Genomic DNA, 26,425 nt, shown 5'->3' on the forward strand with positions numbered 1-26,425 from the left:
TGGAGATGGTGCCAGTGCCTGGTTCCGACCAACCTGCCTGGGGTGGGGGGCATCTCCCAGTGTAGACCCCTGCCCGGGCACTTGGGCGTGAGGTGGCAGTAGCAGAGGGAGTCCAAAGCATGGCGGGGGGCAGGCAGAAAAAAACCCCACACATTAAAAACCTGGCTGACAGCCGTCTCTGGCTCTGGGCTGCTGCTGTAAACAGATCGTGTGGCTGAGGTTCATTGCCAGACGGGTAGATGAAGGGCACGTGTGCCCGTAAGGAGCTGTGGCGTGGGGGGACGACGACAGGGGCAGCTGCTGCCTCCGAATCCGTGCCCAGTGTGGTATTAAGTAACCCTGCAGGTGACTCTGGGGTTCAAAGGTTCAGGAGTGACCCACCACCTTCCCTCCACACCACTAATAGCTGCTTGTTGCTAACGTAAATATTTTGTATGTGCATGTTCCTCAGGGCACCCTGCCACGCTCCCGTGCTTTTTAGGACACGGCAGGGTGAAGGCAACGTCATCGTTGCAGAGGAAGGAGAGACTGGAAGAGCGAACCAGGCACCTTAGAGACATGGAGGGTTTTCCCAGAGGAAGGAGAAAGTGAGCCTTGGGAAATAAGTGACCACTGCTAAATGTGGCAAGTTATGGCCAGAGAGTTTCTGATCTGCCTATAAAGTCTCAATTGTTTTCGTGATGCGTTAGCAGATTTTTGCTGCTGCTTGCAGTGCAGCTGTCAACTGCTCCTTGACACAAGAGCAACAATGCGTGACCAGTTTTGTTTTTTCCAGAGGTTTTTCTTTTACTCACTTGCTTTTTCAGGGTGTCTGCTCGTTTGTTCTCATTTCCCAGCACTGACAGTGTGACTCCCTCCTCACTTGCCCACCCTCTCATTGCAGAATCCAGAGGAGCCGCCAGAGAATCGTGCTCACGGGGAGATGATTCCTCATGAAGTCACTGGATCCCTTGCAGAAATCAAATGTGACTTTCCGTTTATCAGACTGAAATCAGAGCCAGCCAGACAGTGAATCCAGCACAGTGGAGGGGGGACGGCGAAAGATGAAATCCAACCAAGAGCGGAGCAATGAATGCCTGCCACCTAAGAAGCGAGAAATCCCTGCTACCAGCCTGCCTTCGGACGTGAAGCCGGTCCTGCCAAATGAAAACCACCGTGCGGACAACCTATCATGGCTCCCCAGCACACCCAGCGGCCAGGGCAGCCTGGGGGGCAGGCACCGGCCCGGGGGGACGTCGTCGGCGGAGGCGGGCTTGCCGCAGGGTTTGCACAAGTCGCTGTCTGCAGGGCTGGACTATTCCGCACCGAGTGCACCGAGGTCCGTTCCAGCCTCCACCACTCTCCCCACGGTGTACTCGCCCGCCCTCTCCCAGTCAGGGACTCCCGTTTCCCCCGTGCAGTACACACACCTGCAACACACCTTCCAGTTCGTCGGGCCCCAGTACAGCGGCTCGTACACCGGATTCATCCCCTCACAGCTGATTTCCCCAACAGCCAATTCTGCGACCGGCGCTGTGGCGGCGGCCACGGCTGTTGCGACCACTCCATCCCAGCGCTCCCAGCTGGAGGCTTATTCCACTTTGCTGGCCAGCATGAGCACCTTAAGCCAGCAAGGGCACAAAGTTGAGCCGCACCTGGTCAGGACGCCTGGACTGATCGCCCCCGGGTCTCCTCCACCCACCCAGCAGAACCAGTACGTCCACATTTCCAGCTCTTCCCAGAGCACTGTCAGAAACGTCTCTCCTCCAACCATCCCAGTCCCCCTGCACCCCCATCAGACAGTAATCCCGCATGCCCTTGCCCTCGGCCCTTCCTCCCAAGTGGTGGTGCAGTACACCGACTCAGGGGGCCACTTTATCACCAGGGATACCCCCAAGAAGCCTGACAGCAGCCGGCTGCAGGCGATGCAGGCCAAGGAGGTACTGAACGGCGAGATAGAGAAGAGCCGGAGGTACGGCATTTCGCCCTCTGCCGACATGGGTCTGGTCAAAGCAGGCAATAAACCAGCTCCCCATCATTACGAGACCAGGCACGTGGTGGTCCACTCGAGCCCCGCCGAGTATGGTGTGCGGGATTCCTCGGGTGTCCGAACCTCCGTCATGGTGGTCCCCAACAGCAGCACGCCCACGGCGGATATGGAGGTGCAGCAGGCCACCAACCGTGAGACCTCTCCCTCAGCCCTCAATGACAAGGGAAGCTTGCACTTAGGAAAGCCAGCCCACCGGTCCTACGCCCTGTCTCCGCAGCAGGCTCTGGGCCACGAGGGGGTGAAGGCAGTGGCCACGCTGTCCCCTCACACCGTCATCCAGACCACCCACAGCGCCTCCGAGCAACTCCCTGTCGGACTGCCAGCGACAGCCTTCTACGCCGGGACCCAGCCACCGGTGATCGGCTACCTGAGCGGCCAGCAGCAAGCCATCGGGTACCCCGGCAGCCTGCCGCAGCACCTGGTGATCCCTGGCACCCAGCCCCTGCTAATACCGGTCGGCGGCGCGGACGTCGAGCCGTCGGGAGTGGCACCTGCCATCGTCACGTCGTCTCCCCAGTTTGCAGCAGTGCCTCACACGTTTGTCACCACCGCCATCCCCAAGAGCGAGAACTTCAGCGCGGAGCCCCTCACCACCCAGCCTGCCTACCAGGCCACCATGGTGCAGGCGCAGATCCACCTGCCCGTGGTGCAGTCCATCGCTTCCCCCGCTGCCGCCGCGCCTCCCACACTGCCCCCGTACTTCATGAAGGGGTCGATCATTCAGCTGGCCAACGGGGAGCTAAAGAAAGTAGAGGACTTGAAAACAGAAGACTTCATACAGAGCGCGGAAATTAGCAATGACCTGAAAATAGACTCCAGCACTGTGGAGAGGATTGAAGACAGCCATAGCCCAGGCATTGCGGTGATACAGTTTGCGGTGGGGGAGCATCGAGCACAGGTAATGGCAGCGCATGATGGGGTGGGGGGGATTGGACTGGGGCGCATGCTGTGGCCCCCCCAGGTGCAGCTTTTCTCAGCACATCTCAGTCACTTTGGGTCCATGCAAGGTTGGTTCTTCATTGTTTACATCCATCCACAAGTCCAACTCTGGTCCCAAAATCATCCACCTCAACATGCCAGGGGAGCCATCAGTGTTACACTGATGATAAATTTGGTCTCTTGGATATAACCCGGCTCTTTCTTATAGCCAGAGAACCCACAGGAAGAATTACATGCTCTTCATGTTTTTTCATTAATATATAAAATTATGTAAGCAGTACAAGAGGATATATTTTGCATTTTGATAGGTGATTTTTACCTTCCACACTAGAAAGCTCAGGTTAGATTCAGCTCAAGTCCTACCCTTGAGAAGACAGGTAGGGGCACAAGGCAGTGAATTTCCATGGCTTAAAAACTTGGAGCTGCCTGGGAAGGGCTCCATCACACATGTAAGTTACTGATGTGCACTACAGAGTTTTACTGAGGCTTCTGTTGTGGGTAGTTTAAACACTGCACAGTTCACATAAACTGTTTGTTTGAGGCTAATTTGGAAAGAAAAACTATCTAGATGACTGGGAGGCTGTGCTTCTGACCTTTGTTTCTCATTGGTTCCAAATGTAGGAAGAAAACCTGTAACTTTCCAAAGGTATTTTTAGGTTGAACGTGAGTACATACTGGTCATAAAGCATTATCCTAATGTTGTCCATTTTCTGAGCAATTTAGATTCTGCTGTGCTGAGGCTGGAACAATTCAGATACACTGGATAGCATTTTGCTTCCTAGAGGTACTCATTTTAAATAATCTTGTTGCAAATCTGTTTGGTGTGGTTTGAATGCTGGGAACTGCAGCATCTGCAACTCCGATGCTGCACCCTCAGTGCTAGAGAACCAGAATGAGAGGGAGGGAGGAGCTGGACGCTGACACATGTAGTAAAGCACCTCAGGCTGACAGTTTGGAGAAGAAAAACAAACAGCAACGGTACTGAGAAGCAGATTACACGAAAAATTTCTTACAGTCACAGCAGTCTGTGGCCAGTCCTCCCCCCGTTGCGCACACATGGTATGTCGCTACATGTGACACATCCCCTTTCTCATGTCAAACGTGCAGGTTCCCTGTGTGGTTTTTATTCATGTACGTGTGTGCATCTGCACAGCTGATAGAAGTTGGACCTCTGGTGCTTTCAGTATAAAGACGTGATTTTTTTCCCCACCGCTTACCTGTATCTTGGTGCATCTCAGGCTTCATTATTAGAGGAACCGTCCTTGGATCAGGACCAGTTCCTATAATTTGCCCCAGTGCCTTGAATAATGAGATTTCAAAGGCAGCAATCTCCCATCTGCAATTTTCATCTTGCTCTCGTTTCTCTCCTTGCAGCTGGGCCACTGGTCTCTGCACTAGCAGAAGAGGTACAAATTAGCAGGTAGCATTTGTGTCATGTCTCGTTCGCAGATCTGTCAGCGCAGGGGATGTGTTGCAGTTCCAGGCTCCAGGAGGAGTGCCTTTACAAGGGGGTGGACTGCCATCCTCTGGCAGAAAGCAAACCGAGTCTGAGGCTGTAAAAATCCAGGGCCAGGCACACGGGTCTCACCCAGCAAAGTGTCACCTTACGGAGGATTCTGCCTATCAGGAGCGGGCTGACATCATCACTGCTGAAATACTCCCCAGCTGTGTTTCCCACGGGGGATGCTTCCAGAATGGAGGGCGAGTCACGTAGAGATATGATTAGAAACAGGGGTTTAATTTAGGTTTCCTGCAGATTCCAGGACTTGGGTCTCTTCCCAGATCAGCTGCAGCCCTGCATAGTGGGGACAGCTCTGCTGTTTTTCCCTTGCCTGAGTTGAGAGAGAGAGATCGTTTCTCCGTGCTTGAAGCCTCCAGTGACCTCACCCTCAGCCTGACGTGGCCATAAGAAAGCATTTAGTCTTACTAGCAGGCATGCGGGAGTCATTGCTCGTTAAAAAATTGACTGCATGAAGAGGGCTTAAGTCTCCTTGTTGAAAGAACAGTATTTAGTGGTGCTGGTTTGAGCGGTAGCACTGCGGTGCCGCTGCACTTAAATATATCTTGACTCCGGAGTACAGCGAGGATATATCTGCATGTGTAGCTTCACAAGGTATTTCATTACAATCAAGTTTCGGTTGCATGCTTACTTCTGGAAGGAGGGAGCTTTTCAAACAGTATTAGCAAGGGACTGTAAGTTGTAAAGAGTGAGTGCCGTATCAAAAATAGCATTGTTATCATTAGCTTTGGCTCACTTATGTACTCTTCCCAGCCATCTCTGGGAAGTCATTATAATATTGATGAATTCGTATTTTCAGACTCCGCAAACATTAGCTAATCTTCTCGCCAGTTGAGGGACAGAGGTAGGAGATTATTTTTAGCTGAGTGTATACAAATGTAATGTAAACAGGGAGGCACCGCACAGCTGCTATTGTATCGTGTCACTGCAAGCCCACAGCTGCCCCCCTCCCCGCCCAGCACTTGGGCTGAAAGAGGTTGTCCTCCCTCCTTTCCCCATCTTCCAGTCACCTGGTGAATCCAACACTCTTCCAGGTGTTGGAAACCTAGAGGAAGATTAATTGACCTAAAGCTACATGCCTTTTCATTGAAATAACTGGCCTTATCCCTGGAGGGAGGCAGGTTTCCATTTCACAGCATCCCTACTCTGGATTAGCAAGAAGTCAAGTATCAACTGGACGAGAACGCGAAGTCCAGCTGTTATTCATCTGCATTCAGGTTGCCTAAAGGAAAAGGCATACAGATCTGCATCTCTTTGCAATTCCACATATTATTCTTGTAGTAACATGTTCATCATTATTACTTGTCCTTTCTTTTGCTGCCAGGAACAAGCGGAAGCCATTCGTCTCCATTGATGTTAAGGTCAAAACACACAGGAGATGCAAAATAAGTTTACTGAAATGTGTGCTTTCATCCCTGCATTTCAGTCCCTAGTTATTCCTAAAGTACATCTTAAAAAGAAAAGATCATTATACAGTTCTTAATTTTTCTTTTTTAAAAAAGCAGTATCATAGACACCAGAGATGGAAAAGTCCTGTTAGATCATGTAGTTAGTAGCCCTAACTAGTTTAATGCATATTTTTTTAGATCATCATCTAGCTTAGTTTTCCCCTTATATATCTGCATGCACGCAGACCAGTTACTTTTTCTTTTATTCAGTGCTCTCCTTTTCATTATCTTTGGCACCGTAACAGGCATGGAAAGAGAGAAGTTGACTCGGTTTGCTGCTGCAGATGGACATCTCTCCCAGCCTTTCCCTCTTGTGGTCTTCGTGTCCCCTTGTCACAGGGGCAGTAAGTCCTTGTTCCTCCAAGTGATGGGGCAGCTGTGGTGTGTCTTCGAATGCATGTTACTGAATTTTGGGAGCGCAGCAGATAAGAGCTCTGGTGTTTTTTGGGGTGGAGGGAAGATCAGGAGTCCCGAAGTCTCAGAGTAGGGAAGGTTGTGTGGGAAGGCGGCACTGCAGAGTCTTCTCTCTGCTGGAGGGAGAGCATCTGTTCCACAAATCCACACAGTTGTGTTTTGGACCTGAGGAGTCTCTCAGCACCCCCAGGGAAGCTGCCTTCAGCAGAGAGCTCCACCACTTAATTGCACGTGGTTTCTAGAACCGCTTCCTCCTCTTTGTTTCCAGCCTGCCACTCCTAGTTTCATCACATTTTAATAATATCAGAGAGAAAAACAATTGCAAAATGTATGTTTACATTTATTTAAATACAGTTCACGTCAGCCACTACTATGAGGTACCTTTTGATTTAGCGCTTGTCACGTTGGTTTGCCAGAGAGTCCCGAGACTAAAGTTGCCCTGTTTCTGAACGGTGGGAAAGGTATTTATTTCTTGGGCATCAAATCTTCCAGCACTTAGCATCCATGTTCCAGCTTCATCCACAGTTTCCTGAGCAGTCTGAATTGGCTGCCTTACCTACTGGGTTTGGCTGAGAAATACAATTATAAAGGGTTATAGAAAACTGCAGATATTCAGTGGCTGCACTGAAGAGTTTGGGGGGTTTTCACTAATCATTCTTAAGAAAAAGTAATAGAAATGTAGCTTGCAGTAGAGCCTCGGTGTGCTTGAAGAGGGACCAACATTTTGGTTTCTTGTTTTATTGTCTTAGTAGTTGGAAAACAAGTTCCAGACTTCTTTCTCTCTTACAATAATCATGACAAGATATTGAGGGAAGGAGCTTTTGTGTTTTAACACAGCAGACAGAAAAAATTATGTGGGGCTGTTTTTACTGAAATTTCATACTTAAAAGGTCTTTGACTACTATTGCTCATGGTTGCCTTAAATCCCAAGTTAGATGAATCCAGAAGCAGCCAGCTGAAAAAGCACCTGATAATCTGTGAGAGAAGCCGTTTCAGATTGATAGTAGTACATGCACACTGTGACCAGATCGTGGAAAATACAGCATATCACCGTCTTTATTACTTGGTATTATTCATGATCACCACCACCAATTCCAGGATTCGTTTCAGTGACTGACAGTTCAGACAAGTGTTTTGGATGCCACATTAAAAAAAAAAAAGTAACATGCTGTGGAAGTGTGTTCACATCAAGAGGAGCTTGTGTGTCGGTGAGGATAATGCACACAAGCATGCATGATTCCCACAGATACAAATAGCTTTTGACAAGGATGGGAAAGTATAAAAAGGAAGAAAAAAATATAGCAGGTAGGAAGGAAGGAAGAAAGAGGAGAGACATAGTAATATAAAGGAGAAAACTGCATCCACCAGATGATCCAAGCCTGGAGAGAAGCCTACAACTCTATGTAGACAGCAGTTTCCATGTAAGTCCATGGGAGATACTGGATATTCACCACTTCTCCCAGTCAGACGCCTTACTGAGAGGAATACGTGTGGAATAGGGTCCCAAGCTCTGGCCAAATATTTCTGCAAATCCTGGCACTTAAGTGTTTCTAGCCAGCAGCATTGAAGGATGGGTCTTCGATGGTTACCTCCCCCCACTTATGCTTCAAATCATAAACCAGGCCTAGAGTCAGGTCCCTTTCCACTGTTGCCATGCGCGTAGTTGGCTGTTGGCACACAGTTCTGGTCGGAAGAGCTTTAATATGACAGAAATAAATGTTTTGGGGAGTATCTTGTGCCTCTAAACTTTCAAAATTCCTTGTATAGTGGCTTGCTCTGCTGGGCAGGCAGAGTGGCAGGAGATGGTTACACCATCAGACCAGGATCCTGCCTTCAGCATAAGCCACCCTCTTGGAGTTGCAGACCTTATTGGTGTTACGCACAGCAAGTTAAAAATACGTTCTAAATTTTTAAAAAGTATTAGTCGTAATTTCCAGCCCTCATGGGTGTGTGCCGGGTCGGGGTTTGGCCCCATGGGCCATGGCTTGCATGGGCCCACATCAAGTGATGGAGCCTGCAGACGCAGCACCGTGCTGTAGTGCTGACACCTGCAAAGTTAAGTGCGTGTTTAGGTTCTTTATGCTGTTGGGACCTCAGGACCTGGCATCTGCAAGGTCAAGGAGCAGTGGGCAGCTGTTGATGGTCTGTTCTGGCTATTGCAGCTCCCTGTTTGATAGGGTTCATAACCAGATATGCTGTTGAAGTGGGGGGCAGAGAAGACAGGGCAGAAAAGGAGACTCAGTGCAGGAGCTGCAGGAGGAGGGGGAACAGAGGATCCTTTCCCTGAGGAAGGGCAAGGAGGTGAACTCAGCTGTAGGGTGGGACAGCAGGTGTGAGAAGGAAGATATTGGACTGGGAACGGGACTGCTGGGGGATGGTGGGTTCACACTCGCCGCTCTTACAGCTACAACTCTGTACATGCTCATGGTTCCCATCAGCATGCTTCATGTGTTTCAGGCTGGTAAGTATATGCTTGTATGGGTGGAGATCAGGATGATGTTTCCGTGGTCGTTTAGGAAATGGTATGTCAGAGCTGGGAGCAGGAGCCAGAGCCTCTTGCAGCCTTGGGGAGCTTCCCTTAAACCATCCTCTGGTTGGAAAGTGTCTTTAGGTGTAGATGACAGGCTCTAGGTACCACAAGGGTACAGTGTGGAAAAGAGTTTGCCAGATGCCAAAGCCTTTTTGCCTCTTATGCCTCTCTGAGCAGCTGGATAAAGGTAAAACTCGGTTCCCGCCAAGGTCTTGTGCTAAGAAACGCCGAGCTCAGATAAACCATTAACACTCATTTGACAAGGACAGGCGTGAAGTCCACCGGTCAATGCACTGATTTTGCAGAAACTGAGCGTCGCTTTTGCAATTTCGGTTTCATCCCTCTCCCCCGCGGCGAGCGCCGTCTGCTGCGCAGCGTGTGTGAGGGCGTACGGGTGATCTCATGCTCTCCCTTCTCTCTCCCTCTGTCTCTCTCTCTGTTGTCCCTTTTCTTTCTGCAGGTCAGCGTGGAAGTCTTGGTAGAATACCCTTTTTTTGTATTTGGACAAGGCTGGTCATCCTGCTGCCCCGAGAGAACCAGCCATCTCTTTGATTTGCCATGCTCCAAACTCTCGGTGGGGGACGTCTGCATATCTCTCACGCTCAAGAACCTGAAGAACGGCTCTATTAAAAAGGGCCAGCCCGTGGACTCAGCTAGCATCTTGCTGAAGCATTCAAAGAATGACAGTCTAGCTGGAAGTAGACACAGGTGTGCGGAGCAGGAAAACGGGATTAATCAGGGAAGCGCACAGATGTTAGCTGAGAATGGTGAACTGAAGTTTCCGGACAAAATAGGATTGCCTGCAGCACCTTTGCTCACCAAAACAGAACCCAGCAAGCCCCCGGCAACGAGGAAGAGGAGGTGGTCAGCCCCCGAAACACGAAAACTAGAGAAATCAGAAGAGGAGCCACCTTTGACTCTTCCCAAGCCTTCTTTTATTCCTCAGGAGGTTAAGATTTGCATTGAAGGTCGATCCAACGTAGGAAAGTAAAAGTTGTTTGGGGAAAGGAAATTAGGCTATCCCTTGTCATTTTTATCCAGATTACTGTACTGTAGACTAAATAACCCAGTATTTACATGTTATCATCTTATTTTAGGTTTATGTTATAACCTTGTTGTTATAGTTGCAGCTGGTATTATGCAGGAGACTGGTGCATATGTTTTTCCACAAGTGTTTGTCAGTGACTAGGTTTATCGAGAGCTACGGAAGGGGCAGTATCTGCTTCACACACCCTTAGTGGAAATGAATGTGTTGTCATGGCTCCTGTTTTCTAACACCTCGTGTAGGACAGGGTCCAGCTGTGATTTTGTTTCCTTTTTGTCGCTGTTTCTTTTGTTTTCGTTTTGTTGTTTTGGTTCCCGTTCTAGTTTTTTTTCTGGAGGGAGGTGAGGAGAAGGGAACTGTAGCAGAGGTGCGTGTCAGGCGTGGAGTGTGTGCGCGCGTGTGCGTGTGTGAGTGTGTGTGCGCACCAGTCCCGACAAGGGACTGGGGTTCTGTGTCTGGTTGGTGAAGAGGTTTCCTCACCCAAGGTGGATGTTGAGGACACCACCCACGGGTCTTCTTGAAAAGGATCGGATGTTTTCAACAACAAGCCAACACTTAATCAAGGCTCTACAGTATATATATATATATATATATATATATATATATATTTGTGTGTGTGTATATGTATATATATATTTTTTCCCCCCATGGGGTCTGACTGCACTGATTTTTATTCCTAAAGCAACTGCCACACCAACATTTCCTTTCTGCTTGCTAGTGCAGTTCCATTGCCCGGAGCCAGCAGATGGGGAGGCTGTACAGGCTCTTGCTCCGGTCGCCCTGCAAGGTTTTCCTTGCCGGCGATGGGGTGGGTGGGTGGGTGCGTGTGTCGTGGGTGTGCGTGGGTGTGGGTGAGGAGGCCTCCGGCTCCACAGATGCGCCTGGCTCAGGCTCGCTCCTGTTTCTGTGCAGTGTTAGACAAACCGACCGGGTTACGCCATTGACATTTGCTTCCACAAGGTAGACGCGTACTGCCCCTGGGAGATCACAGGCATCCGTTGTTCGCAGTAAGGTTGCAAATCCTTTGTCTTTAGTACTGTTTTGAGTTCATGATTATGGACAACTGGTGCCACTTTTTTTCAGATTTCGGTGTGACACAGGAATCCGCTGTTGGAGATGAACCTAGAATGTCTTTAAGCACTTAAAATGCTGTTCACACTTTATTACTGAGCATCCTGGTCTAACACTCAGTACGTACTGTATCTCACTTTAATCTGCTCAGAAAGCAACAACAACAACAACAACAACAAACAAATCTCTTCAACACTGTAACTACATGCAACTATGTAAAGTTTTCTCACAGGCAAGATGCTGAAAGTTTTAATGTGGTTTCAAAGGGATGAATGTGAATTATTGAACTAGTATGTGACAGTCATTGTCCACAAAGGACTACTTAATAGGAGGCACTTTTTAAACTTTAATGCTTGAGAAAGAGTTAAAGGCATATGTGAGCTGACAGATAATTAAAAAAAAATAAGAGAAAGGAAAAAGGAAAGAGGGAAAAAAAATCATTGTCCAGTGTTTTTGAAAAAGATGGACTTTAAAGAATCTTGCAATTTGCACATCTTGAGTTTATCATTTGTGTGGTATTCCTGCAGTTTTTACCTAATAATGTTGTGGGTTAGGGGGGGTCTGAAAGAGCATAAACAAATGTAGCAATTACTCACTAACCTGCCTATGCTCTAGGCCATTTCATAGGGTTACGTTCCTTTCAAAGTTCATTTTTGGTCTTTCTACCATATCTACCACACAGAACCAGGTCCTACCGGGACAGCTCTGAGAATTTTTCTTCAGACTTGCTGAGAGAGTTTTCCACAAGAAACATTTCTATACGTAAGCAAGGTGTTTGTTTGTTTTGAAAACAAACCTATTGTTATTTTATTGTTATTATTATTTGTTATTTTAATTGCATGGTTTTCCATTGGAAAGGCGAGATCTCAAGAGTTTGGTACAAACCAAGTAGGATGGGGATGGGGGGAGGGGGGGACAGGGAGGGATTCACGCCGTTCAGTCTTTCCTTTTCCCCAGGTTGGGGCCGGATCCTTTGGGGTGCTGTGCACCCCCCTCCTGCGGGAGCCCCGGGGAGGCGCGGGGATGAAGCACCGCGGGGCCGAGCCCTCGAGTCTTGATGCTGCCCCTGGAAAGATCCCTTTGGCGGGATCCCCAGCCCCGGGGATGGCGCTTGGGCCTGGCTTGGGTGGGCGAGCTCGACATCCTTGGGGAAGCTCTGGAGAAGCTGTACAGATGGGGAGAAAAGGAAATATAAAAGTCCCGTCGTTAGAAACGCAGCGACCTAAAGTAAACAAAAGTTATTTAAAATCTCGTTTTCCCTCTCCCCTAAAATACAGTCCTTTTATTTAAGAGAAGAAATGTTAACCCCGAACCCCAGCTTTGACTCTGTTACTTGAAATTAGCTCACACCAGAACTAATTGTTTTTATACCATATTCTGGGGTGCACCAAAAAGTTGAAATACATTTAAAATAGCTTGAAACTATTCTTGAATTTCCTTGAATTTTATTAACCTCTCGGCAGGCTACCAAATAGCTGAGTGGGTTTCTTCTCACAGTCACACTGCTTAGTTAGTGCTTATCTGTTAATATTTCTGCTCAGAGAAGTTGCTTAATCTTCCATATACTCTGCTCAGGGCACTTGCAATTTATTGTTTCGTTTTGTTTCCTGTTTTGTTTTTAAGCTTTGATGGTAAAGGAATAGAAAGAATTACAGATTTTAGTTCACAGTCGTACCACTATTTCTGTACTTCATGCATACTCGAAAAAAAAATCTCAAGTGAAACCATACGCATACACATTTGTGGTTAATAAGGAAGCAGCAGCTATTAAACTGACTGGATCTATTCAACTAACACTAAAAAAAATAATAATAATAAAAAAATACATTTGGAGCAATAGGAATGTATTAGTTCTGTGCTTGTATTTCAGACCGGGGAATTCTGAAATAACTGGTTCTTTGCAAACAATTGTCCCTTTCCGTGCTTTGGCTTTTGTAGGATGTGCAATACTTTACGTGCCAACTTAGACTCACCCGTGCGGTGTTCGCTAGATCTCATACCCACTTCTGATTTCCCCTCGCTTTGTTTTGTTGTTTGTTTTCTCTAATAGTTTTTTTCTTTGCTCCTTCTTATTTTTTAGTTCTTTTTTTCACTATTAGTAGCTGCCTGTCCTCCTACCCCCCCCCTCAAAAAAAATGTGTTAAGGGTGAAGCATCCCTTGCCCCGGGAAACACCAACCCTTTGTGTATCTGATGTTAAGAAAGATCCAGGAAGAAGAAAAGTAAAAAAAGATGTATTAATATCTGTGTGCCGACCAGGCGGAGGGCAGCACACAGACAAGACCTGACTCCCCCCGAGGAGAGAAAGATCCCCCCCCGGGACCAAGTCCTTTGCAAAAGGGGGATGCTTTGCCTCTCCCCCCGGCACTGAGCATCCCTTGAAGCGAGTTCCCTGCCCGGGAAGCACCATCAGTCCCTGGGCACAGGCAAAAATGCCACTCGCGGGCACGGAGATGCTGAGGCCAAGCTGAAGGAGGAGGTTTAGACGCTGCTGCTGCTGCTGCGCGGCGTCCACTTGGCAATAGCAACTGACAATAGTTTTTCTTTTTGTCTTTTTTTTTCTTCTTTCTTCTCAGCAGGCCTATTTAGTTTACAACGAAATGCATACAATCACCAAGAAATTAGTCAGGGCAAAGAAAAATAAAATAAGAACCTCTTTATAGGGATTTCTAAAAAAAAAAAAGCTATCTATCTAATCTATCTATATATCTCTATATATAAAGTGACTGTTCCTTATAGTGTTTAACTTAGGCATTGTTTCAGTTCGTCTGGGCCACATCACGGGGAATTTGATTTTGATGTCACTTACCTCAAGTCCTCTGGTCGAGACCCAAATCGGAGTCGCAGTTGACCTATTTTACCATTTAGTGCGTTGCCATTGGGCTCGCTTTCCCTCAAAAACGCAGACCTCGGGAGGAGGGGGGGGACACACGCCTTCCTTTTTCTTTTTATTCCTTTAGTTCCTTCATGCCGCTGTCGCTTCATTTGACCTGTCGTTCCCGTCATTTTCTCGGCGTGGGGAAGTGACATCACTACTCTCATTTCCCTTAAATCAAGGAACATTTAGAAACCTTTCACACCTTTTACTCAGGGATGGGGCTGGCATATGTGTGGTACACTGATGTGACCAGAAGCAGCACTTTTACTGCTCCGGAGTAGGGATGTACAATGTTACAGACAAGTTTGGATTTCCTGCATCTTGTGGTTTAAACTTTGTAGATCTCATTTAGATGGCAATACAAAAGCAGCATGCTCAGCGCAAACTGTAGCTGTTGGTTATTGTGAAAATTCAGAGATTTATTTTACTTTAAAGTGTGTCGTAGGAAAATGGAAACGGTGAAATTCTGTTAATACTTGCAACTGCTAAAAAAACCCCACAACCCTGTATCAAGGAGAGCGAATCCTCAGTATTTTTAAACACTAATAGTGTTATTTCAAAGACGGGGGTGGGGGGTCTCTTGGCACGGTGCTCTGCGTGTCTGGAACCCAGTTCTGCAAAACCTTACGCATGTGCTTGCGGGAGGGCCGAGCTGGCTGGCCAAGGCTGCTCAGGAGCTCACTGAGAAGCACATGTATAAACCTTTGTGAAATCACAGCTGAGTTCAGTCGGGGCCACATCCTGACCTTAACCAGGCGGCTGGAAAAATCTTGGGTGATGTCCAGGTTCACCAGGGCGAAAGCCCCAGGCGGCTGGTGGGGATCTGGCCCATTGGAACACTTCTGCTGTCCCAGGAACTCGGCAAATGGCAAAATGGGACATGCACTCATACAAGTAATTTCCATTTCTTCCCGCCCCATCATCACAGGTGACAGCAGAGCCTGCTCTGGGCTCTGGCTGGTGCTGATGTGAAAAGCAAGGGGGATGAGCGCACCACCAGAGTGCAGGCAGTCATCTCCTTTCCTCTGGTTTATCCAGCCCTCCCACCCCCCAATCCTAAAATACATGGCAAAATGAGAATTTGTTGATGCAGATACGCATACGTGCACACGCAGACAGGAGTGTCTGTTTGCACACAAATAAATACGTGTGGATTTTTTTTTACACCTATGCCTACATGTGTACTTGATCCCTGTCCTGAGGACAGCCTTGCTTTGTGTCAATAGGGAAATTCCAAACGCGTTGCACACCTCTACTCCAGAGTTCAATTTCTTTTACATAGACGACCTCGCTTCAGATGTGTTACCTTTACTGATAGGATCTTTTCTTGTAGCACTATACCTTGTGGGAATATTTTTTGATGTAAACCTAATTTGAGAAGCTTATTAAAAATAGAAACTTTTTTTGAAGCACTCACATTGAGGAGTACAGGTAATGTTTTAAAAAATTGCACAAAAGAAAAATGAATGTTGGAATGATTCATTCAGTGTTTGAAAAAGAGATGGCTCTGTTTGAACAGTGAGTTTCATACCTTGTTTGTAAAAAAAAAAAAAAAAGTTTTTAAATACAAAAGAAGAGAAAGGTTGAAAAGTTACATGTTTTTTGTATATAGAAAATGTCATGTCTAGATGATCTGATTTGTATTGGCCTTGGCCAGGAAGAATTATTACTTAAAAGGCTCTTAAAGAACAACTGTGCTTAATTTTCTGTTCGTATTACATGGGTCCCTTTGCTACTGTGCAAAACCAGAGTCTTGCTCTCCAGCTGCGTTTTGGCTTTAAGTCTCTCCTGCCTGCGCCAGGGGGGCCCCTGGCAGCCCACGGGGCAAGGCTGGTTTTGAGGGAGGCCTTGGCCGTGCCCTTGGCTGTTGAGCGCAACCTGCTTGGTTCCTGCTGAAGCCTTTCGGTCCCGTTTATTTTCCTCCCTCCGGGATGCTGTTCTGTGTTTTTTCAGCACTTCCTGTTGCAGACGAAACCCAAAGAGTATAACCCTGAGCAAGAAGTGCTTCTAACAAGGGATCCTAGCCGAGCGCTAGCAGCAGAGCGATACCCCGGGCGACCCGGCCTTCTGAGCCCCATCACTGCCCCCTCTCTCCCAGACTCCGCTTTTGGAGCTGCTGGGGAGCAGTCAGTCACACAGAGCATGTTTCCAGTGATGGTCTTGACAGATGATGAGACCAATGTTTTTTCAGAAGCCAAAAGGAGAGGATCCTGAAGCAGTTTCTGAGGAGAGGGTCCTTTTCCAGTCCAAAGATTGAGCTGGGCAGCTGGGAGCCAGTGGCAGGGCGGAGGGTGTGAAGTTTCAGGCTGCACCCGTCCCCCTGCCCAGAGGTAACCCAAGCTTTGGCTCCTGCAAGCACAGGGGACAGAAAATACTCACCCTGTCCAAGTGACCCCCCTGGGCGCTCAGAAAACCAGCCCCAGTTGTGTTACAAACGAAGTGCATTCAGCCAACAGGTAGTATTTATACAATAGCAGTCTCTAAGGTTTCTGTAGGTTTTTTTTTCTTGTTAGCTGAAAGGACTCAAGTCTTCCACTGAGGATTTTATGGAGGCTTCATCCAAGATAGTTTCTTTTTTGTTCGCTTCTATTTTGAGCGGTCAAAGCTCCTGTGCCCTTTCCCTTGACCACGCAGTAGGTATGCATTGGAAGTGTTAGTCAGTCAGTTGTTGAAGCCACCATGGCTGTACTACAGGATTGCTGACGAGCAGAAACTTCAGGGCCCAGATCCTCGACCGGCACGGAGCTGGTGTGGGACCACCAGGCTCCCCGGGCAGCCCCACTCTGCCCCCTCACAGCCATCCTGCCCTGGCGTTTGCTTTAAGGAGTCCAGGACCCACGTATTCACCCTTTGAACGTGCTGTGCGGCACTCCTGTCCGAGGCAGTCGCGTTGGGGTCTGGGGAGCCAAGGGCAAAACGGGCCTGGGGCAGCTGCGGGGGGCTCGGTCTGTGTCTTCTGCCTGGCCGTCGGGCTGGCCTCTTGGCGAAGTCACTCATCTGTTAAGGCATAGATGCAACTCTTCACAACAGTCAGCTAATGTTGAAACTCACTAATGTATGTATTTGCTTTTTTTTTTGTTTTGTTTTTTTGGATAATATATTAACTTGTGGGAACACTGTTCTTTTCACAGTGTTACAAAACGGGGCGGGGAGGGGGGGCGTGGGGGAGGATTTCCCAACCTTTTTCAGTTTGGGTGAGCTACTGAAAATCATTTTGTACTAGCTATGTCACCGCTCCCAGCAGCCAGCGGCAGCGCTTGGCGTGGGGCCGGGCCGGGTGAAGGTTTAGCCATTCTACAGCAGTAGTTTTTTAAAGGTTTTTTTTTAATTCCTTATTTTTTTTAGGGTTTTTTTTGTTTGTTTTTTTTGTTTTTCTTAAATGGTCTGGTTGTTGCAAATCACACTTCCAGTGTAGTTCCTTAGTGTAGGCCCAGTAAAAGGGATATCGCAGCTTTGTGTTGGGGAGAAATTGAGCTGACATGGCCAGTACAAAGGAGAAATAGGGAGGGAATAACGTTTTGCACCTTATTGAAAAGAGGAGAAGATTTTAAGTGCATACAGACATAGTTAAGAGCTTTTATTGTGACAGGAGAACTTTTTTCCATATGCGTGCATACTCTCTGTAATTCCAGTGTAAAATATTGTACTTGCACTAGCTTTTTTAAAACAAATATTAAAAAAAATGGAAGAATTCATATTCTATTTTCTAATGGTGGTGTGTCTATTTGTAGGATACACTCGCGTCTGTTTATTGAATTTTATGGTCCCTTTCTTTGATGGTGCTTGCAGGTTTTCTAGGTAGAAATTATTTCATTATTATAATAAAACAATGTTTGATTCAAAATTTGAACAAAATTGTTTTAAAGAAATTGTCTGTATACCAGTACAAGTTTATTGTTTCAGTATACTCGTACTAATAAAATAACAGTGCCAACTGCAAATGTGTGTTTTGTCATTATAACTATGTCAGAGCTTTCCTAGGGATGTAATTTGTCCAATTTGATTCCCCGCCGCTCCCCCATCAGCAGTGCATTTTAGAGCGTTTGCCTTTATTTGTCACAATGTGGAAATGCACGCATACCCATCCAGGGCCATAAAACCCTCTGCAAACTTCCAGAGTTAAGCTCTTTATTGCGTAACAAAACTTTCCATGTACAACTTTCAAACACTTTAACTGATGGTGCCACGTGCACCAGAGGCACTGCGCACACACCGAGGTTGCCACCTCGGCAGGGCCAGAAAACATCAAACACTCATCGGCTCTTTTTTGGCCGATTACACAGAAGCGCTTGACAGATATCGCAGGCAACACCAAGGAGTTTTGGACTCTGAATTATTTATTTATGTATGAAAACTCCAACCAGTAAACACTGTGTCAAGTAAATGCTGGGGAGGGCTCACTTTAACATCTGCATGACCGCAAGCAAAGCAAAGGCAGCAGGGGAAGGCTCGTGCTGTGTTTAGGGGTGTGGAGCTGTGCCAGCATCTAACCCAGATGTGCTGCGGCCCCTGTGCCCCTGGGCAGCCCACAAGGGAGTGCTCGGCCCTCTCCTGCCTGCTGGCTCTGGCTGCTGCAGAGAGCACTCTGCTCTTCTGGGGCCTTGGCTTTTGGGGTTTATTGTATACAAGCAAGGCCAAACCTGGCACTGGTTGCAGAGGCCCTCCTAGCTCCAACAAAGAACTTTTGGTATAAAACAGATACTAGCAACTAGAAAGCAACAGCACCCCAGGGTGGAGAGGTGGGAGGCAGTGATGGACAGATGCTGTATGTACACTGGCCAAAAGCTGTAGCAGCAGGTCTGTTCAAGACAGTGGAGCTCAACAGGTATTACCTAGGGAGTGCTTGGTTCAGAAAACTCAATGTGTCCGTGACTGGAGAACACCAGCCCCCTGTCCCAGCATGGTGGGGCTTGGCTAATTGCTACTGTGTTTCTTGCTCATCCCCATCCTTTCTCCCACTCTGCTGACTAGCTGAAAAGAACACACAGGCACACTTCATATGGGAAAAGCTCCTCCAAAGGTACGCAGAGACTCTTCCTGCCCCTGCTGACAACTCTTCACATTTACAGGGTGAGCTCATCCTACATTCACACACACCCCCGTCCCCTGCAATGCCCTAAGGTGAGTACAAAGCTGCACAGAAGAGCACGGCCAAAGCTCCTGCCCCATGGCTAATGGGGGTGAGGCAGCTGTGCTAATGAGCAGAGCGGGAGGCCTGCACTCGCTGGATTCGTGCACTTGTTTCTGTCAGAGCAAAGAGACCTGCCTGGCTTGTGTGGCAGCCTGCAGGATGCTGGCTAAAGGCCCACTCCTTAAACAGGCTGAGGAGGCATGAGGAGGTCTACAGGTGTGCTCCACGCAGTCACTTGGGCATGAGCGAGGCTACTGCCGTGCCAAGCACTCCCTCCCCAAGGAGCGTTCAGGTAAGCCAGGCTGCACGGGTATAGGGACCAGCCAGCCCACCCTGCACAACATGCTGCAGCAAGGGGACTCCAGAATGAGGATGGGTGTTTTACAAGTCCTTATGTTTCAAGAAGCCAGAGACGGACTCACTCAGCAGGTATTGCTTTGATAATGTAACATGGCCCTTTTCAGCACCCTGCTTGTTGGGTTTTGGTACATTAAACCAAATCACTGCAGAGCCAGTGGGCCAAACCTCAACATTGCTCTTGAGTGCTCAACAGTTGCCTGGCTGGGAGAAGCAGGCATGAGCTCAGCCTACGGCGCAGATTGTCACATTCACAGTGTTCCTCTAGACAGGAGGGGGTTGGGGTGGTAGGATTAAAGAAGACCAGTTCACGCACAATCACCCAACACTACGCTTTTACGAATGACACTTCCCACAGAAGGACACCAAGTAACAAAGAACCTGGTTAAATGAGGTGAGGTAGATCTACAAATGGCACGTGGCATTTATCAGTAGTCGTGGTTTTTGCTGGGACCATCCTGGCAGGCATAGCGTGCCCTCTGCCCCCTTTCTGCCCCCAGTTCCTTGCGAGAGTGGCAGTGGACTTGAGCAGGGCTCAGCACCTGGGGCTAAGTGAAGATTAGAGCAACTACTAGAGCATAGGACTGGGTGTTAAAGGAGGGCTCCAGCCCTCTAGTTTTTCCATTTTCCATCCTGTCTGAGAGCTGGACATGTGCAGTGTAAATGGTGAACGCTGACATAGTTGGGGGTTATCCCTGAACAAAACTGGCATATAACATGAGACAGGTGAGATGCAGCTGATTTCTCTCTCCCATTTGCTTTGGAGGGAGGAGAATAAAACATGCTGCTTATCCAGATGATGGTAAGAGCTGCCATTTAGAAAAACCAAATACCTTAATTCAAAGCTTTATCAGTAATTATTTTTAGCATTAATGTCATTCACAGCCTGGAGAATTTGGGAGGACAAAATAAGATTAGCTTATCCCCACCCGTTCCTATGAATCACCAGTCAGTCAGAGGTAAGTGTGCAAGGGGAAGGAAAGTGTGTGCCTAAGAGTGTCCCCAGGCCAGGCTGGCTGTGTAAGGGTGCAACCTGCCTGGGGAGGAGGCTCCACGTGTGCCACACCTGTGGAGAGGCTGCCCCCCTTGTCCCCAGCGCCTGCCCTTCAGAAAAGAAACTATTCCAGAGACATGTCATGAAGCTGCTCTGTTCAGTGTGCGTATGATCTTTTTTTAAAAAATGTTTACAAATATATATATTTTTACATATGTATATGTATTCTTAAATTCTGTTTAGAAATGTAGCTAAAAAAAAAGTAGAAAAGCACTAGCGAGAGTAGGCGTGAGACCAGCAGACTGCTGCACTTCCCATGTGTGAAGGCACGAGTGTGGAGAGACAGCTCTGGTCAGGCCTGCAATGTGACGGTCTAACCCCACTCCTGACCAAGGTGTTCATTTGCCTTTGTACCCTAGCCCTTTACTTCACATAAATAAAGGAACGGCGACCTCCTACAGCTGTACCAATGCAGAGTAGTAATACTGCCCGTTACTAATACTCTGGGCTTAGTGCAGGTAAGAGCAGGGTGCGGACCACGTTGGGGTTTGTGATAAAGGAGCCTGGCAACTTCTTAACATGATGCTTTCAGGCTGGAGGGAATAGAGATCCAATCTTTTGCTCTTAGGGCCTGCTTCTCTTCTACGTTCAGGTCGCTTTATGGTATGTGCACAGCACAAATGGTCCTTAAAGCCAGCACAAGCATCACCTGTGCTCACGTTAAGGCCATTATTCACCTCCAAAGGAGAAAAAGGGGTCATACCACAATTAAGAATTATGTCCTATATGTTAAATGGAAGACATTTAGAATACCAGGCTATTTGGAAGACGTTCTGTGCTTTTTCTAATGTGCACAACATACTTCAAAATCAGCAGGGATCAGCCTGTGGCCCAGATTTGCTCCTCAGCATGGTCAGCTGTACCACTCCTTGTGCATGGCTTTTTGAGCAGTCCAGCATACAAATTTAATTCTAGAGTTTCTTTGCTATTCCTCTTCCTACAGATCACTCTTTTGCTTTTCAAAGGAAGCCTGCCTCTTTCCACAGGTATCTACGGGAGAGGAAAGTAAAGCTCTGAAATACTGAAGTAACATCTGCTGTATTACAATCTCAGCAGCACTTTAAAGTAAGTGGCCAGGCATTATTAATTCATTGGTGCTCACTTTTACATCATTTATAACAAGCTACTGTGGTATTCATGTGGATGCAATGTGTATTTCCAAAGAAATTTCTTTGTGATTTATCAATTAATTACCGGGCCATTACACTTTATTAAAGTGTTACCCAGAGTCTTAAACATTCATTACTGCCTTTAGAGCAAATGCTTTAACTCCATCTCAGCCTACCAGTGTCTTGCAATCAGGCTATTCTGCCAAAAGCTCTATATTGCTTTTCATGGTGTCAAAGACTGCAGAAGAGTGGTACCAAATAACCATAAGTAAATTTGATGCCTCTGGCCTCAGTCACCTGGCCACAGACAATGCATGTCGCAGCATTTTTATGTCTTTGTTAAATGTGTATGAACAGGCTAGGGAACAGGCAGGGCTGCAGAGAAGCCTCCCCTTGGTGGATTACTGTTGTTGAGTTTCAATGTCTTAAAAATCTGTTCACAGAGAGCAGTTAAAGGCAGGAACCCAAGTAATTCAATAACTGCATGCACGAAAAAGCAGGCAAGCTCTGAGCTTTTGTCTCCTGAATGATCTCCACGGATGGGGGCAAGGGGGACAGCACAAGTTGGCTACATTCAATGCCAGCTTCTCTGAAGAGGCAAAAAACATTGAATAGGGAGACTGAAGTAAAAATGGCAGAACCAGCCCTGTGAACTGAGAGTGAAAAATATACGGCATTTTTATCCTCACAGTAAGAAGTCACCAGTAACCAGGCCTCATCCACTATCCACCTCTGGCACCCTGCAGGCTGGCAGCAATGCCACAAACATCTATGCTTTTGCCAGAACAAAAATGAACAGAATTTGATTTTTGATTTTGCCACGCAATTCCTCGAATCTTTTTCTCTCCCAGCCTGCAATTTCAGGAGGATGCACCACCAAAAACTGTGGTAGCTGACAAGTCAGTCCTAAAAAAGGGAATGTGTGTGATGTGTGCAGGCATAACAGCCATGTCTGTATAAACCAATTCCTTGTTAATTGATGTTTCAGCAGCTATTTATCAGAGGGAGAAAAAAATGGGTGAAGAAATGTTGATCAAAAAATAAAATAGGCACAACAACAAAAGATGAGGCTATTGCATTTTGAACCAATGGCACTGGGTTAATAGCAAAGCCTTCCCCTTCCAAATCCCAGCCATAGCCCCTCCAATGGCTATGACGCTGCCATCCTGAGAGAGAGGAGAGTTTGCCACTAACAGAACACGGAGGAGAAGGCAAAACACAACAGCAGCCCTTCCTACTCCTCTCCTCCGCCCCTCTCTCTCCAGTTCCCCCCAGACCTGGGCTAAGAGAAGACCTGGCTGTGCTGCTGGGTGACCCTGATAAACGTTGTTCTCCTGCTCAGTTCCTTGAGTTTGGCAGCTCCCACGTAGGTGCAGGTGGAGCGCAGCCCCCCGAGGATGTCCAGGATGGTGAGTTCCACATCTCCTCTGTATGGTACCTCCACAGTTCTGCCCTCTGAAGCCCTGGAGAAGAGATTGGTTACTGCATTTGTGTCCAGAGGCAAAACATAATAGTGTGTTTACTGGAGCAATGTGGAGCTTAATACTCTGCATGCTGCAGTTTACAAACATTGCCCCAGCTTTATTGCTTGTTTCCCTGTTGCTTCTTGGTGCTCTCAAGCACTGAAATGCTTCAGCTCCAGTCACCACCAATACTGGGAACTAGAGGCAGACAAATCTTGTAGATGCCCCAAAAGCCCATCAGTGTATGTATGGATCTGCCCCTTCCTTTCTTCCACTATCTGTCTATAAACAAGCCAAGCTTCCCGTTTATCCAAAGGTAAATTTGACCTTGAGAACTGCAAGGTTTGAAGTATAAGGAATGGCCAGGCTCAGGCAACTGGCAGAAATATTGGAGCTGGTTCTCAGCAGGCACCCCTCAGCACAGCTCTAAAGAGGCTTCACAGCCCCTGGGCTCTGTCCCATGTCACTGACCAGACACTGTCTCCTACCTCTGATTCTCCAGAGCCCACAGAGATGGAGTAGGAAACCTGTTATGGAAACCTGCTGCAAAGCTGTCTCCTGAAGCTATAGGTGAGATACCACAGTTCAGAGCCAGACAAAAAGACCAGAAAAAACAACAGTGCTGTCAATACTGTCAAGTACAGGCACATGCCAGCACAGATTTCACTGTTCCCAAAAGCACATCTGAAGAGCGAAATGATGGAAGAACGCAGGCAAATAACTTTCACTCCTTCCCCTTCAGCTTTTTCCAACCTCATGCTCAGCAATTCCTCCTGCAGCCGAGCTCCCAAGTCACCAGCAGATCTCACAGAATCATGGTATGACCTGAACTGGAAGGGATCCACAAGGATCATCGAGGAGGCTTTAGAGCAAGCTTGTTCTGCCCGGCATGCTGGCTTCTTTGGAGAGGAAGGTTTGGGGAGGGGAGAGGGAGTTGCTCTCCTTCTCCCCTACAAAACAGAGGCAGAAATCACGGCAGGGATCTGTCATTGTTGTAAATGTGGCTTTATTTACTTTTCTCTTAAACGAGTTGTCTAGGGAATAGGGCAAGAAAGAATGGGCGTGCCTGTTTGGAGGCAAATAATTAACAACAGCAACAGTGGCTATGTGGAGGTACTTCAGTGTGAGTCTGGCTATATTTCATCTTGTTAGTTTAAATGTGAGGTCAAAGCCCTGGGGACACAATAAAGGAGAAGTGATAATATGCCATGTGAAAAAGGAACCATGATTAATCTTCCTACATCTGATGAGTAACTGACTCTTTTCTTGAAATTCTTAAAGAAACGCTGTAATAAGCAGCCAATGGAAAAATGTATGTTCCACTGCCCTCACAGACTGCGCAGGGCTCACTGGTGTGTTGCATGACCTGTGCTGCTGGGAGTTCACATGCTTTTATTTTCAGCTCCAGTGCCATCAGAAGAGAAGGCCTGGTCCACAAAACAACACAAAAGTAATGAAACTACCATTCTGCAGCTTGGTTTTCAGCCATGCCCACCTCCTCCAGTCAAAGCTGGGAGGTTCTGCTTGGCCTCTGGGAACCTTCCTGTGAGACTGAGAGACATCACACATCTGGGAATTGGGGAATCCAGTGCAAATTTTATCTACCAGATCCTGCTGTCTGAAGAGTTCTGCATGCTGTATTGGGCAAGAAAAGCAGGGTTTACTGCATTCGTGCATGACTGCCCATTCAGTTCATGCATGAGTGTCCAATTAATTTATGCATGAATGCCTCATCTGTTCAACCTTGAGTGAGTGCCCCGTTAATTCGTGCACAAGCAGCATGTGGGACTTAAGTTACAGTGTTCTGATATCAGAGAGCTGATTGCAAACATAAGCAGCCCCAGTTACAGTGGTTCAGCAGACCTCCGGAGATGGGAACATCATTGCTCCCAAAAGTACAAACACTTGGAGGTCCTTTTTTCAGAGAAGAATTACAGAAATGTGGAACACTTACAGCCACTGCCTCTGGGAGATGTCCCTGTAGTGGCTGTGGTGGTGTTAGGAAGCTGGAGTTTGTGGGATGCCACTTTTGGCTTTGGAGACCAAAACCTACAAAAGTGGTGAACACTAATGACACAGCCCCAAAGCTCTGAGAGCTAGACAGCTGCTACTGCTCTTCTGGTATCATCTAAGCTGGTGTGATGTCCTGCTGATCAAGGAGTGACCTATATATACCACACCAGGGGAAGCAAGCTGGAAGAGAGGTGTGAGATTAACTCCACAGAAAATGCTGAGAGTTCAGTTTTAAGTTCATCCTTGAAAAGAAGTGTCAAAAAGGGCTGAAAATTCTCCATGCTCCCACCCTACACACTGGGAAGAAAAGATGTTCCAGATGGAAAAGGAGTAGTATAGGATGGAAGTGGGACAGAAATAACAGAGCTGTGAGTTAAGCAACTATGACAGTGCACTGTCAGCAAGTTTGCTGATGACACCAAGCTGGGAGGAGTGGCTGACACGCCAGAAGGCTGTGCTGCTATCCAGAGACCTGGACAGGCTGGAGAGTTGAGCGGGGAATAACTTAATGAAACTCTTACAAGGGAAACAAGGGAAAGTGTAGAGTCTTGCATCTGGGCAGGAACAACCCCAGGTTCCAGTATAAGTTGGGGAATGACCTGTTAGAGAGGGGAAATGGACATGGGGGTCCTGGTGAACATGACCACTGTGCCCTTGTGGCCAAGAAGGTCAATGGTATCCTGGGCTGTATTAGGAGCGGGGTGGTTAGTAGATCAAGAGAGGTTCTCCTCCTCCCTCTCTACTCTGGCCTGGTGAGACCGCATCTGGAATATTGTGTCCAGTTCTGGGCCCCTCAGTTCAAGAAGGACAGGGAACTGCTGGAGAGGGTCCAGCACAGAGCCACAAAGATGTAGTCTGGTCCAGGGGTGGGGTCCGTGATAAGTAAATAACTAAACTGTAATGTTAACCCCTGTAACGTGGTGCCCACGCTGGAGGACTGACACTTCAGTAAGTGTACTGTCGCAGGATGAATCCCTACTGTCTGGTCCAAAGAAAGGAAGAGTGGAGTTTATAACTTATGTACATTAAGATTGTGAGGATGTTGAAAGGGTTCATAATGGATTAACATTCAAAGATATGTGCTTTGCAGAGGTGAGGAGTGCCATACAGGCCATAAATTGCTGGGCTTACTGCATTCTTGTGTGACTGCCAAATAAATTCATGCATAAGCACTGAACAAATCCATGCATGAGTGCCCAGTTAATTGTTGCCTAAGCATGCAATTAGTTCATGCCCACATAACTTATGCCTAAGCAACTTGTTAGTACACACACGTGTGCCCAACTTGTTAATGCATGGGCACCCATTTAATTTACATATAAGCACCCAATGGTTACACATATGGGTGCTGTGTTGGGCATATATGGTAGAGTTTGGCTGCCGGCATGACCTGTGTGGGAGTAGGCCGTGATCTGCTTCATGACAG

At 47.4% G+C, this 26,425-nt stretch overlaps 2 protein-coding genes across 2 annotated transcripts in view; one reads left to right on the forward strand and one right to left on the reverse strand.

The window, feature by feature from the left end:
- Positions 1-964: 964 nt before the first annotated feature.
- ATXN1 (ataxin 1) lies at positions 965-9,870 on the forward strand (the record flags this gene model as incomplete). The annotated part of the gene is made up of 2 exons (XM_080364317.1): positions 965-2,927; positions 9,340-9,870. The coding sequence occupies exons 1-2, from the start codon at positions 1,044-1,046 to the stop codon at positions 9,868-9,870; spliced, it is 2,415 nt and encodes an 804-aa protein (XP_080220443.1). The 5' UTR covers positions 965-1,043.
- Positions 9,871-22,453: 12,583 nt separating this feature from the next.
- GMPR (guanosine monophosphate reductase) overlaps positions 22,454-26,425 on the reverse strand; it is a 42,331-nt gene continuing 38,359 nt past the window's right edge. Inside the window, exon 9 of the mRNA XM_080339561.1 lies at positions 22,454-22,986. Coding sequence (XP_080195687.1) covers positions 22,806-22,986 — 181 coding nt within the window. The 3' untranslated portion in view covers positions 22,454-22,805. The remainder of the gene's footprint in view (positions 22,987-26,425) is intronic.

The sequence above is a fragment of the Nesoenas mayeri genome (genome assembly GCF_963082525.1).
Source record: "Nesoenas mayeri genome assembly, chromosome: 2".
In the NCBI taxonomy this organism is placed as follows: domain Eukaryota; kingdom Metazoa; phylum Chordata; class Aves; order Columbiformes; family Columbidae; genus Nesoenas; species Nesoenas mayeri.